Raw genomic sequence first — 15012 nt, 5'->3', positions numbered from 1 at the left:
CGCGCTTTACATCGTTAATCACATTCACCCATACACACACATTCACACACCAATGGAGGCTGCGGTCATGCAAGGCGCCACCATTCCAATGGGAGCAATTTGGGGTTCGGTGTCTTGCCCAAGGACACTTCGGCATGTGTGCAGACCTGACCAGACCGCGACCTGGACGACAGAGATTCTTCATGGACACATCAAGTTTTCTCATTTTGGGTAATTTGATAATAACTTTCTTTTTTTTAAAGTAACAGTTAAATTTGTTATTTGCAGACCGTTCTTGAAAAACAACTCCGGGGGACAGGTCTGGACAGGTCTGGACAGGTCTGGATAGGTCTGGACAGGTCTGGACAGGCCACCAGCCAATCATAAGGCAAATTCATACTGACGGCCAATTCAGGACCTCACATGCATTACAGCGCTGTGTAACCCTGAATAAAACTGATGATTTATAGATTGAAATCAGGTGGTGTGTGAAGTTGGCAGAGGATCCAGGAAAAAACAAACATATACAACAATATTTTCATCATTTACATTGACTCACAACCGTGTAAAGGAAAGCTCCCTTTATTTATGTCTTTAACCATCTCATGAAGTTAGAAAAAAAAAAATACAGACAAGTCCCAAATTGGTCTCATTGTTTCACATTGCACAGACTTACATTTGAAAAAAGCATTTTCTAAATGTTAAAAGAACAATTTTAAAATGACAACAGCTTTGTTAAAATAAGCAGGCAAAAATATGTATTAAATAAAAACAAAATATTTGAAAACTGTCCTAAAGACTAATCCATATCAATAGCTTATAATTGTCTGTTATCAATCTTATGGCAACTGTGAGGTTTTATGTTATTGGATAATTTCTTTTTCTTTACTGACTGCACACAGCTAAATCACGAAACTGCACAGTGAAGGGCTGGAGTGTGTGCATCGGTGAATTCAGATTACCCTAACCAGTGCCACTGTGAAGCTTCCACACAAACACAAAACAATTACATGCAATGCAAATAAAAAAAACTATTCGAGGAACCTCTGTAAACTCCTGTCAGATATTCCCGCAGCTGTAGTTTTCTCACGAGACAGGAAAGGTGAATCCATTGCAGAAGGCCACAAAATATTGCACAAGTGTGTTTCGTTATCCGCCGTCCCGCCGGTCACTTTTTGATTGAGGTTCATAGATAAGTCAGTGATTTCCACGTGAAGCCCAAAACATGTCCTCTTGTTTGCCGTGCGTATTTTTCTGTCCTCTTCCTCGCTTGGTGTGTTACACATTCATTCATTTCCTCATCGGAGCGTGAAAACAGTTTTCATGGTCGGCGCTCAGAGCCTGTCGATCCTCACCTCCCCTGTGTATCCTGCCATTTTAGAAGGGCTGCTGGGTTCAGTGGGACCGTTTGTGGTGTGTGAGCTCGGGTCCTGCTTATGCTCATTCCCTTGGTAGCTTAAGTTATCATACACTTGTCTCTTCATCTCCTGCTCCTGGCTCTCCTTCGCCCTGGCCTGTTGGAGCTGCAGCAGCAATGCCTTATTTACACCGGGGCCTGGAACAAAGAAGGCACAGACAGTCAGCGCCGACTCCGGGTGCCAGTTGTGCTCTCTGTTGCAGGGGAACAAACAAAACAAAACAAACAGCACATACCAAAATAGCTGAGCAGCACAGGGAGGAACACAAGTCCGTGAACCATCCCCAGGAGAGTAATAATCAGGTTCAACCGGAAGAAGAAGATCTGGATGAGCTGCGCTTTGGCGAACGCCAGCACGAGGATGCCTGGCAGGTTCGTCATGGCAACACCAGCAAGCACCTTCAGAACACAAAGTAAATTCTTACTATGTGCTGTTTTGAGCTGGAATTTCACCGGATTAGCTTTGCGTCTCTTGACACCCCTAATGTAAACAGTACTTGACGTTTTGGTTTTATAAAAACGGGCACCTCCAGATTGCCCTTTAGTCCACTCACCGCACTTCCCATATTGGCCGCAGCTTCCTTTGCTCTTTCCACATGCGTGGGCCTCGTGCTGAGAGCAAAGGATCGTGTTATATGGGACACAAACTCCACCGAGATGCCCACCGCCTGCAAATAGCATTGAAAATGTACATTAGCAAGTGAAAGAAATCTGTTATTATATCAATCAAGTCAAAAAATGAATTGAGAGAAATGAATGTTCCTGTCAGGATTTGCTTCATGGTCTTTTAAAAACTGGCATCAGAAATTGAGCGATAACATAGTAAACAAATTTGTACCCAGTAATAGAAATAAAATCACAATAAAAACACTGAACATTAAGCTGATGATGTGGATTGTTATCTAGAATTGGTCATTTATTCATTAGAAATTGAAAGTATATTGAGCAATGTTCAGCGTCTGAAGGACATAGGGGAAATTCAAGTGAACAATACAAACATTTATTAAACACACAAGACATTTTATGATTAAAGAGATTAAAATAGATATGAATCCTTTTCACAAGTACTTGGGCTGTAGGTGTTGCCTTGTGTGGGATTTCTAGAAATTGTGTAAAAGGTACTTACGCTTCACACTGCTTATATTATTATTATTACTGCTCTCACTAGTGGCTTTGCTTTGCAAAGCTGCAGCATCTCCCAGTTATTGCTTGGTTGGATCTGATTAATGCATTTAGCTTAAAATATCAGAAATTTCAAAAGTCTTGAATGACATTTGATTATTTACATTATACTTTTCAATGTCTGACAATCTGAGTGAGTGAAACGCGGTTAAAGATCATCCTGCTGTCAGCATCCAGAGAGGTGAGGAGTGTCTCTCTTCACAGAGACGTTCTCACCGTCACCAGGTTGATGAGGGCCACCGCATTATAATCGATGCTCCACAGAGTCATGACTCCCACGGTGTCCACTGTGATCATGATGATGGTGAGGAGGTTGAGCAGGCCCGAGCGCAGGTCCAAGCCCAGCAGCAGGCAGCACACCACGAAGGTCGGCAGCAGACACAGCGAGATGTTAAAGAGTCCCTCTGACACGATGGTCAGGTACTGCTCGTAGAACACATTAGTTACCCTGGAAGATGCAGATGAGCAAAGCAACGGTCGGAAACGTACAGACGTCTTGACAATCAGTGGTTATTTTGAAGGGTCATTCCACAGAACTGGAGAGGACAAGAGTACATACGTGTAAGGAAATACTTCAAAGTCAGATGAGGTGTCGTTTACTTGTCTCATGCCCAAGGTTATATTGTAAGCCAGCTCTCTGGACTTTTGGAGCGCAGCGGTGAACTCCTGAGAGTTGACCAGCGGTGTGTGGTAGGCCATGAAACGTGAGGCTGAAGGGCACACGTACGTAAAAATTTTTTTTCAAAATAAATCATCCACTCAAATCATTTCAGTTCAAACCAATCCGTCATCGCTGGACTTTGTCTGATGAGTTCAGGTGACTTACCTATTATTTCTCCGTTCTCATCTCTCACCACAGCCGTGTCATAAGCTCCAAGACCACTGGTTAGAAAGAACGGCAGAAAGCAAGACTGTCAATGAATGAATGAATCCCAGAGTGTTTGAATCTCAGATGTCACAGCATGATGTGATGGGTTGGTTGGTGATGTTTTCATGTGGCTGTATGGCCCAACAATAACTCACCCTTTGGGACACTGCAGGTCGGGCCTGTTACCCAGGAAATCAGGGAGGAAGCGGGCAAAGTTTTCCTCATCAGGCCTGAGAACTCCATCTGTGGGTCTTTCCATACACTTCTTAAGGCAGCGAAGAGCATCTATAGAGACGTGGGAGTAATGGAAGGAGTGATTAAAGTCAATGAATTCACAGCTGAGAGAGAATGGGTGAGTACATGTTGTTTTCTCAGCAGTGATCCTCACTTTCACTTGCGGGACAGAATTTTCCTTTATTTGGACCGGAGGTGTAAATGCGACAACAAGTGGATCCAGGATTCAACCAGTCCACAAAGTCGTCCACCCATGAGTTTGCAGGAATGCCCACATAAGATCTATAAATCACAAGGATACATAGCGAATAAAAAAAAATTAAAAAATATCTGAAAGCAAATGTGTTTTTGAAGGTTTCATTGATTTCCTGTACCAAATGACTCCACAGAGCTCTAATAGTCCCTTCCTTTTGATTCATTTTAGGAAACATCCTTCAAGAGTAACCAGAGATCACGTGTATCTGTGATACTCTTATCAAAACAAGACTTGCATATCTTAATAAAACTGATAAGGAACCTCTTTTTAATCTAGGTAAGTTACAATTTGACTCTATCTCTGCAAGAACCTCAAAGATATACCTACTGTCTGACTTTAAATCTACCTCTACTAAATGATAGTCTAAAGATTGATATAATATTAGTTAAACAGCCTGCCATATTAAAAGAGATCCACTAAAAATCTGAACGATCTGTAATCACTGTATTAAATCAGATTAGTACACGGGGAAACGCAGAAGTGTAAAAAACAAAAAAGGAAAAGCTCTGCTGCGTGCAGGTTTTCTGTGATAGATTGCTGTTGTGTTTACAAACACATTTAAAGGAAGAAACCCTCTCGGTATATTTTAATTAATCCTTATCTGTAATGTTATTATCCCCCTTAATAGAAGAGGTTTGCTGTTTGCCAACCGTTAGTGCCAGTGATAAATTGAAATAAAACTTGTATGAGCACAAAATTAAAAAAACAAAGCAGTGGGGTATGATTTATGCACATACTCATTTGGAATTAATCTGGTTGGATGCTATATGGCAAAAATGAATACTTTTAACTTCTGAAATGTATATCTTGTTTGATTGAATGACACCTCCACATTTCTCATCTATTAAAAAGATCGAAATAATCCATTTCTTATTATTTCTATTTGTGCTTTTCTTGCGTGGAATAATCAGCCGGAGGCATCTTTTAGTGCTCAGCGACTAAAGCTCATCATTATCTTATCCAAAGGGCTATCGTGTTTGAGGCTGCTTCAGTGATAACAGCAGGTTCAAGGCTCTCAGTGAAGGACGATGATATAAAGACCCAACAGGAGAAGACACTTTATGATGAATAAGCAGAACTGAGCAGGAACAATGTGCAAGTTATCTAAAAACTTAAATTTAATAATATGAATAAAAAGACCTTGACTCACAGGTTAGGATAGTTGGCAGCATACTGGATCTTCTGGGTCATTGAGAACTGATCGCAGCCCACGCTGGAGCAGACGCCATTCATGCCCTCCACGGTGGAGAAGTTGTAGCCTCTTTTTGTAACAAAGTAAACAGGGACTCCGACTTCAAAGTATTTGTACAGGTACTGGAAATAGTCCAGCATGTAGGAGCCCTGCACAGCAAACAGAGTAACTTCAGTTAGATTGCACAGAAAGTGTTGGCTTTCATTCTTGTTTAAACAGCCTCGCTTATTGACCTGCGGCATCGCCAGCTCCTGATCCAGACCGACTGTCACATTCAGCATGAGGAATATAGACGCACAAAACATGAAGATGAAAACCAGCATCTGAAAGCAACACAGAATAAAGTGTATTTAACAAATAGCCAGATCAGATTAAATCCCATTTTTCGTTACAGGCTCGGTGGTGAAATGTAAAGAATAGTGTGAGTGTGAGGTGTGTGAGGTTAGTCGCTTTACCACTGTGACCCTGGTGTAGCTGTGCAGTAGAAAAGGAGCATAGTATTTCCTCATGACGGGCAGCAGGAAGCCCTCATTGGGCTTGTTTGAGCGCTCTTTTGACACTTTCACACAGCAGACCAGTTCACAGCGGTTGCTGTCTTGGCGCCGGGCGTCTAAGGACAGCAGCGCTACAAACGCTGTCATCTGCAGAATAAAGTCCATGAGCACAGCCAGAGCTGCATACAGGGCAAAGGACTTCACTGCTGGCATGGTTGACAGGCCCCCTGGAAGGAAAGCCAGAGAAACACTCTAACAAACTGTTGGGCCAACTTTTATTTCTTCCACAATGGCACTTTGTGTTTTTCTTGTCATGTTAAAAATATCAAAGATTTTACCTAAAAAGAAGCAAATAGATTCGGAAAGACTGCACAGGAGCATGCTGGGAGCCACGTTTCCCAGCACACGACCAATCTGCTCCTCCCGCTTTTCTCCAGGCCTCCGAACATCTCTCTGTCGGGGCGAGGGGACGATCGTATTATTACGCAATTAGAGAAAATGTTTTAGCTCGTCAGCAATTGTACACATTCAGGGTACACATGGTTACACACCTGGTACTCTAAAACGAAAATGAAGATGTTGTCAGCTCCAACGGCGAGCACCAAGAAGGGTACGACTTGCAGAATCACCAGCGAAGAGGGGATGCCGATCCATGAGTAGAAGCCCATGGAGGCCAGGACAGAACAACCGACCACCAGGATCCCACCCAGACCCACCAGAAACTTGGAATCCACCTGCAGGACAACAACAAAAAAATAAGGAATCCAGCCCAATTAAACTCTACCTTTTTTGTCGGTTTCTTATCTTTTTGCTGTTTTGTGCTTTTCTGTCTTGTATAACTTCCCAGGCATTAATCTATCTGCTTTACTGTAAAGATAAGGACTGTATAGCTGACAGCCACATTATGACAACATGCCCTTATCATGTGCAGTGATAAGTATCTGTACTATAGCAGCTGAATGCTATACTTGTGTTTTTAAAGCAAAATATGAACAATTTGTAATTAAAAAAAAGGCATAGCTTTACCAGTATGCGTGAAAATGAAGAATATTCTCCCAGTGCCACAGCGATGTAGATGAAGATCACAGCATAGCTGATCATGAAGATTGGAATATCCTCTGCTGTCGTTCGATTAATCTCGTCCTCAAGAGATCTCTGCAGGGGCAGAGAAGAGAAGCATTAGTTATTTTCTGTCAGATAGTGAGATGACAGAACCTTACCTGAGGTAAGACCTCAGGGCACCCCCTGAAAAGCTGAAGCAGCGAGTCTTTTATGGGTGAAACTGCTGATTACTTTGTTTGCTGTCTTCTGTCTAATGACTTTTCCTTAACAAGATTAAAAAAAAAGAGAAGCAATAATATATATGAAATACATAAAAATGGCCCCAGATTCCATCATCATGCCACAGGGCCAAATAACTTTCAAACACTACTGCAATAAAAGTCTCCTGAGGCAATGCAATTAAAAAAAGGTAAACAAGCTCTCTTCTAAGATCCCCTGATGTACTATACCTCAGCCATGTATGCAAAGGTAAAGTTGGCTTCTGGGTTTTTCTGGTAGTCCTGGACAATTTTCAGAAACTCTGTCTCCCACTGCAAAGCCACTTTGAACTTGGTGTTGTTCCGAGCGTAGTTGTTGAGCGAGAAGGTCAGGATGAAAGCTTCTGCGTTTGTATAGTCATCATCTGGAAAACACAAGACACACAAGGGGTTAATTCGGAGTTTAGAAACCGTGGCTTTTGTGCGAACATGGTGCCCGAAGTCACTCACTATTATAGCCTCCTACTGCCAGAAATGGAAAGACTGGAGCTCCGTAATCAGCCATACAGCTCATGCCTAAATCCGTGATGTCTTTGAACGACAGCGGAGAGCTGCAGACGGGACAGAGAGAGAAAGTGAGGTTCCAAGTTTGATGATTAAAAAAAATAAATAAATCCATGAAAATGCCATTTACTGGACGAATACTCACCCAAGGCAGTAGATCAGATGGTCTCTCCAATCCACCTCTCTGGTCACTCCCAGCTCGGTCATGTTCACCTTTGCATTAATGTTGTCCAGACTATTCTGGAAGTACTGCGTTATGCTGTTGACTGCACAGTCACTTAAGGACGCATTGGATGGGTTTAGTGGTGCGAAACACACATCCTTCAGAGTCGCTGTTCTGTTCAGGTCGTCTGACCAGAACGAGATGTTCTGAAAATGGCAAAGAAAAAAAAAGCACTAGTGAGTCAAGCAGTAATTTACAAACACTCTCAAATGTCATCTTTGACTGTTTCTGTACCACTATTTTTTGCTGGAGCTCAAGAAGCTCAATGATGAGCTCTTTGGATACAATGCCGCTGAAGTTCTGCTGGCCAAACAGCAACGAGTCGTAAATGTGGCCGTTTCTGTCAGGTGCTGTCAAAATCAGCTGGTTAGTCCTGAAGAAAGGGTCAAAGTGCGTGTCGTGGAAGTCTTTCTCTTGACGTGCACGGCTGTTGGGAGCAGACCACAGCTCAACCGGATCAGTGGTGAGCTCGATGGACTTCAGGCCAGCGGCTAAAACAGCCACGATGACTGCTGACGCCAGGAGTACCTTGTATAAGGATAAGAAATTCTTTATTATGTTACAAATAATACCTTCTGTTGCTTTCACTAAGATCTTCAGAATTGTTCAATCTAATCGGTCCGGAGAGCCACGATAAGTCTGTGGCGTCTTTTAAACTAATGATTACAAAACAGAAAAGATTCATTCTGATACTTAAAAAATACTCACGATGAGAGGATAAGTGGCCATCGTTGTTCCCCAGAACCGAAACTGTGAGCTCAGGAAAGCTTGAGCAGCCAAGCTGTTTCTATCAAGACAGGTCACCTCTTCTGGCTGGATGATCCTCTCATTTACAACATTAACATTCTGGTTTTTCTGCTTTGTGTTTCCTTTCATCTTTCCAGATATGGCGTACGAGACAGTCAGGTAAAGCAGGAGGGCGATTATCAGGAGACAGAATAAGATGATAGAAATCACCAGAAAACCGTCAGCGCCCAGGATTCTGAAGGGTTCAGCGGGTAGCGGTGGGTTGGGCATACTGGGACACGCCTCCTGGCAGTCTTGGCAGGAGCAGCCCTGACCCCCTGAAGGTGTTGTCTCGTTACAGCTCAGAGCTTTTCCATCGTAGGGGATCACACCCTCTGGCACTCCTGAAGTGTCTCCCTCTTTCAAAAGCTTGAAGTCGAGGTCGAGTGGAGCCAAGCCGTTACTGGAGTCTCCTTGAAAGTCATACCAGCGTTGAGGGGTGCACAGTTTGGCGCCATAGCGGCCGCACATAGTGGCAATCGCAAAACCTCCCGTTGCGGGAATCCTGACATTTTTACAGGAGTCGAAGGCTGCATTTGCGAAGTCGGTGGTGATGTATGACTGGTAACCCACCACGGCCTCCCTGGTCCTGCCCAAGTTGGTCACATTCATGACCTTGGTGATGTTGATCTTCTGGCTCTGATCGGGGCTGCAGGTGTTGATGCAGTGCAAGTGGGCAAAGTTTTCAGCGCATGAGGGGCAGCGGTTCAATACGGCCTTGGACAGGGTCAAGCTGGTTTCCAGAGACCGCAGCTGTTGGTAGGAACAGCAGGCAAGAGTTTGGCCTTCTCCATGGTCCAAAATGGGGCACACCTGAAGCAGGGACAGGGGTTATTCCATGAAGTGACCAGTTGAAGCGCATGCTCAATTCTTGAACTGAGGAGAGGCTTCTAAGATATTGTCAACAGGCAAAGAGTGAGAACTATGGTCAGTTTTATCATGCGTTATCTTGCAATATTAAGGTGTGGATGTTATCCAGTCATTAGTCTCGTCCCAAAATGGCTGCTGCCTGCTAAACCTGCACTTCATTGCACTGTTTGGAGTAACAAGGATGCATGAAAGACGAGAATGCAGCCTTTTCCTACAACTAAGTAGCATTTATAGTCTCCAGAAAGCCATCTGCCTATTTCCCTAATTGATGCCCAGTGTAGTTATACATAGTACCAAACACTGAGAGTGGACCACCACAAATATCACTGGTGAGCACGAAAGCAGTTGTCAAAAAACGTCTTTAAGCATCTTTAAGCCTCTTTTAGTGTGAAAAATGCGCTTTATAGGTTTGATGTATTATCATTATTATTATATTATTATAAAAAGAAAATTAATGAAACAGCTGTGAATAAGGAAGTTAAGTTGCATCTATTTTGATCTTTGTTTGAAACTAAAAGGTGTTGCGGGAACCAGATCAGCCAGTGGAGAAAAGTGAGTGTAAATTCTGGGAGTGGGACTATGAACAAAAGTGTGTCCTGGTTTGGTTGATTATCCTGTGAATGTGTCTGTTCTGGTACAATGTTTTGTACTGTTCGTGTGTGTTGTTCATGCTGTAGGCTCTTATGGTATTTTCCGAGATCTATGAGTATTGTGTATTGAATCTATAATTTTGTAAAACCCCAGGAAGAACAGCTGTCACCCAATGGGAATCATAAAACAAAAAAACAACAATGACAAAAATAAAAAGGAGTATCAATGATAATGTATCCGATGCATGCATTCCAACAGCTTTGCTGCTCTTATGAAGGTGACATTCATATTGTTCCAGTTTATTTCAAGCTCTGGGTTTTGTATCTTTTCTCGTGTATTGAAAAATTGCAATGTGAATCACTCTTATTCCAAAAGACAAGAGACGTAAAGAAATACAAAACTTTGCCTGATGCAAAGCAAGTAGCTTTTCAAATCCGTCTGCTTTTTTCGTCTTTTTGAATAATAATGGTGTACATTAAAATGGAGCAGAATTTACTGGAACTTAGTGCTCACTCTATATAAAAAGCAACCCCCTGCTGTGCAGCAGTTTTGGTTCTAAGGAACTCGTGTCTCTTGTGAGACACTGAGCCGAATCTACAGACCTGTTTGAGCTTCTTGTAGTGTTCACCAGCGAGAAGTCGGGCCCTGCTGTAATTCAAACATGGGACGATGGGAACGATGAAGGAGTCCTCTATCAAAGGGTTACGACCGCACTCGTCATAGAAAGAACAGTAGCCGGCCTCGTGCTGCGCCTCAGAGAGCACCTGTGTGGAAAACAGAATGGGTCACAAACATGGCACATGACAGTGTGGAAAAACTCTGTTTGAAATGCACTTTGAACTCATACCTTAGGTGCTGCTTCTAAAATATGGCTATCACCACTTCTGCTATTTGATTTTATTCTCTTCTTCCTCTGTGGTAAAGCATGTGCCCATAAGGTTGGTTGATGAGTTCTTCACCTAACCTCTGCCTAACCTCACCAGTTCCTCTTGATAGTGGGCTCATCAGAATTTGCTTAACTCACTTCAGTCCCTACAGCAAGACACAGACAGCAACAGCACGCTATCGTGATTGTTGTTTTCATGTATTAGCTTCTTTTTAAGAGTATTAAATAAAAGGACAAAATTCGCATACTTCGTTTGTATTTAGTCAGCAAGTCACTTTTCATGTCTTACAAAACGGGATTCATTAGTAAATATTTTTCATAATGACTACTGTAAACAAAGAACAAGATCAACCTTGGTTCGTTCATTGATAAGTTTATCATGTCTGCTATCAGAAACAATCTATGAATATCATGGTGACATGTAGTCCCACCCAATGCGCTACTCAGTGGCACCTTGGAGGAACAATAAAGTAGAAAGTAATAAAGTAAGCTTGATATGTCCAAGGTTGTTTAATATTACCTCTGGTAAGAGAAGAGAAGACAAATTCTCATATATATATATATATATATGGTTATAACTATATAAAATCAAAAATGTGAGTTCATGTATGTTATGACATACTATACGTGATTTCTTTTCTTTACGATCGAACTAAAACTAGTGTGGTATTTTTCTAATGGTTGTCTCAATTACACAATATGTTATTGAGAGAGTATTTATAAAGACTATCAATATTTATTCATAAGTTCATTTTTATCAGGTCTTCTAAAAGTATTCAATATGTTAAAAACTTTATAGACACAAATCACAGAAAAAAAAATATACAGTCACAAATGTGTTGTCCAACACTTTACTTCTGTGTTACCTTTAAGTCATTTTTATAATATTTTAGAATTTTGAATTAGTATCAAATCCATATTCTCAAAATCACTGCTAAAACCCTCAGAAAATGTTTATTTTTTTCCCCATTTATCTATGTAACTAATTGAATCTCTGCTGCTTCCATAAACTCTTCTCTAATCTCAGTTTTGGGTGGAAATAAGTCTTGACATGTTGGAATATCATGTCTGTTTTCACATTTGTGATACAAAGATATATATTTTACCAAATGCTCCCAACACAAATTAATCATAATCACAAATAAACAAAATGAAATGAACTTGATGAGACACGTTTCATCAAGGCTGGAACATTTGCTAGATCATGAAGTTTGATCTTAAACTGATCAGGAGCGAATGTAAGTATTATTTGACAAGCAGTTCCCAAACAATTTTACGGATTATTCAGGCTCAGCTCGTAGATCCTGGTAAAAACTGTTGACTTGTAATGATGGACTTTGCGACGAAACTGTTGCAAGTTATTGTTATATCAAAACAAGTGGACAGTATTGGCGTAGCTGTATATAACAGAACACTACTGTGAAATAATCACTCATTTAAAGGCCAACTTACCACACAAGTCAGAAAAGTGATGAGAGCTGAAACACGAATCATGATTCCTGAGCAACAGACGAGTCAAAGTCCTCACATACAGTAAATTGGAGTGTATAATGGTCACTGTTTTCCTGGAAGATTCCTCAGACGAAGACAGTTTCGTCTGAGTCTCCTCTTCCTCCTGTCGTCTGTCTGTTTGTCCGTCTGTCCGTCTGATAGCGTCAGAGCTGGTGTTGGAAAAGCATGAAGACATGTCCTACGTAAGCATTTCGGTCTTATCTGGCCTGATGTGACTGCTGTCCAATCAGAGCCATGGAACGGCAATTCCACTGTTTGCATGGGAGGGACTGATTGAGTCAGTGGTCTGATCAAACCGAGAGGGAGAAACTATGAGGGGGAATCCAATATGATGACCACACCCAGTTCCTCTCCTACAGGTGTCTGATTATACACCGTGGCCTTTGGAACCTCTGTTGTTTATGTTGACAACAGATCTACATAGTGAATGATGGTTCATATGAATCACAACGATGATTTGTGGCAGCAGTTATACCCCTTCTATTGTAATTATGGCTCTCTGAGCTGCAAACATACGACAAGCAGTGATCTTGGATGTGACCTCTGGACCACAGTTAACAATGCTGTATGCCGGTTATTTGACCTTTGAGGTGCGGAGAGGACTTTATATTAGCTGATGCCTCTGATGCGCTTTGTTCCAACACAGTATACTTTTTACTGTTGCTACAGTTTCAGAACATCTCCACAGCGACGGCCAGCAGACAGTAGTAAGAAGCCACACGAGGAAACCCAGACTTATCATCTTACCGCGTCACATCCCACGGCTTCTATATCAACAGTGTCATTAATGCTCTTATCACATGTCAAGGTCAGAAACAGAGATAAAGCTTGCAACTGAGCGACATCGTCTGAGATATCAGGGTGAAGGTGCACACGGATCAAAATTTGCCATAAACTAAGATGGTAAAAAAACGACAAGAAAAAAATGGGGCAGATATGATGTTGTTCCTTGCACGGTCGTACGCTGATAAGTCACGTCAAGATTTTGTAACTTTTTCAGTTATGTGAAATACTACGACACACCTGGGCCATTTTTGTCAGAACCAGTGCATCCTCACCTTTAGTCTGCAGTGACTCCAGTAAGTCACATTACGCAAGTTTATTTAATTCTTCCTTGTTGTGTACATTCACAGCTTGTAATTTGAAACAAGTGTAACTCCATATTTACAATATCAATTCACTGCAGATAGCAAGTTCACTGGCAAAATCCCAGACAAATACATACAGCTCAGTTAAATTCAGGTTAAGATGGGACGTATTCAATATACATTCACTTTATTGAGCACACTGATGACATCAGTGACCAGAAAACCCTGAATTCACTGTAGCAGATTTCTTGTTGGGTCATCTTGATGGATGATTTGGTGGCAGGTTGTTTATTTCTACCGTCATCAGACTCTGTGGTGCTGCTGTGAACTGTTGTCGGGATCATGATCCACCGCATGCGTCTCTTGGGTTAGGGTTATATCCACTGCAGCTCCTTCTTTGACATCTCGTCTACGAGCGTACACACACACACACACACACACACACACACACACACACACACACACACACACACACACACACACACACAAAAGCCCAAAACCTTCAGTGATCAAGATGGCCTTTTAACAATCCTAAGTATTGAGACGTCCCTCACAGGCACAACATATAGAAAGTGGTCAGTGCAGCTCGCGATATCACGATGGTGATAACCGGCTCATGATAACAGGAATTGAGCAACGTAAAGGGCTGCAACCATTACATAAAGAATGCCTCCATCCACGTCTGTGTCAATATCAATGGGCAGCATTAAACAAATGATTATGCGGTCAATCTTAAATCTCTCCTCATTACGCTTCAATGTGAAGGGGACCTGCAGAGCAAGAGGGCCTGTAAGGCAGAGGAAACCCCCTTGATTACACATTAGAGTGTTTGCATCGTTTCAGTTTACAAGTAGATGAGAGATAGAACTAAAAGTCAACTTACTGCGAGTGCAACAAGTTCCACAAACATGGACTTGGTGGGTGTTTGACTAGAGAGTTGGGGTTCAACTCTTACTGCTGACTGGTTGACACTGTGGGCCCCCCAACGAGGCCCTTAACCCAGCAAGTCTCCCTGGGTGCTGTAGTGTAGCTCCCCAAAGATATCCTAATAAATCCACATAGATTAAAATAAAAAGTATTGACAGTCTAAATGAGTGGAAGACTCAGCTCTCTGTGTATATATAATTTATTATCCAAATGAAATCTGTCACTTTGCTACTAGAACACTGCTTGTTTTGAAAAGCAGTTTGATTTTATTCTTATTCTTATTTTTACAGTTTTCTTGTTTGATTTTGACACATTAGCAGCAACTTCTACAAACAGATCAATTTCCATGTGTATGCAATAATTGTATCATTTATTCTTGGTCTACATAAAATGTAGAATAACTGAAAGAATCACGTGAAAACATGTGCTTCCTTTAACGGGGGTTCTGTTGCACTCAATTCGTTTTTACACTGAATGACGACTACACACGTTCCAACATAATATAGCCAAAGGTATTTTACCCTAATTTAATTGTTCAAATGTTTTTGAAGGTTTAACAATTATGTGTTCATAATCATGTACGTAAATCAGTGTGAATTTCACAGGTGGAGTTTGGAAGGGATCACATTTATGATCTAAATGAACCGAGAAGCTGTTTGGCGAGATACAGTCAAGATATCATCA

At 41.7% G+C, this 15012-nt stretch overlaps 1 protein-coding gene across 1 annotated transcript; it reads right to left on the bottom strand.

Moving 5' to 3' along the window:
- Window positions 1–518: 518 nt before the first annotated feature.
- npc1l1 (NPC1-like 1) lies at window positions 519–12449 on the bottom strand. Its single transcript, XM_080468329.1, has 21 exons — window positions 12254–12449; window positions 10518–10679; window positions 8377–9267; window positions 7903–8196; window positions 7591–7814; window positions 7392–7492; window positions 7134–7306; window positions 6649–6777; window positions 6174–6356; window positions 5961–6075; window positions 5584–5849; window positions 5362–5451; window positions 5087–5277; window positions 3835–3962; window positions 3602–3731; window positions 3405–3460; window positions 3138–3288; window positions 2795–3026; window positions 1951–2064; window positions 1633–1795; window positions 519–1534 (listed from the first exon to the last, which is right to left on the bottom strand). The coding sequence occupies exons 1-21, from the start codon at window positions 12293–12295 to the stop codon at window positions 1314–1316; spliced, it is 4056 nt and encodes a 1351-aa protein (XP_080324455.1). The 5' UTR covers window positions 12296–12449; the 3' UTR covers window positions 519–1313.
- Window positions 12450–15012: the final 2563 nt, after the last annotated feature.

Source organism: Lipophrys pholis (assembly GCF_963383615.2).
Source record: "Lipophrys pholis genome assembly, chromosome: 7".
NCBI lineage: Eukaryota > Metazoa > Chordata > Actinopteri > Blenniiformes > Blenniidae > Lipophrys > Lipophrys pholis.
This window is presented reverse-complemented; position numbering and strand designations above follow the sequence as displayed.

Bases quoted from the DNA above. Each gene is read 5' to 3' on its own strand.
- npc1l1 (XM_080468329.1), bottom strand. From the start codon at position 12,295: ATGATTCGTGTTTCAGCTCTCATCACTTTTCTGACTTGTGTG. The intron at 1,796-1,950 runs GTGAGTGGACTA...TGTGTTCTGAAG, and splicing joins CGGCCAATATGGGAAGTGCG to GTGCTTGCTGGTGTTGCCAT. The intron at 1,535-1,632 runs GTATGTGCTGTT...TCTTTGTTCCAG, and splicing joins TGTGCTGCTCAGCTATTTTG to GCCCCGGTGTAAATAAGGCA.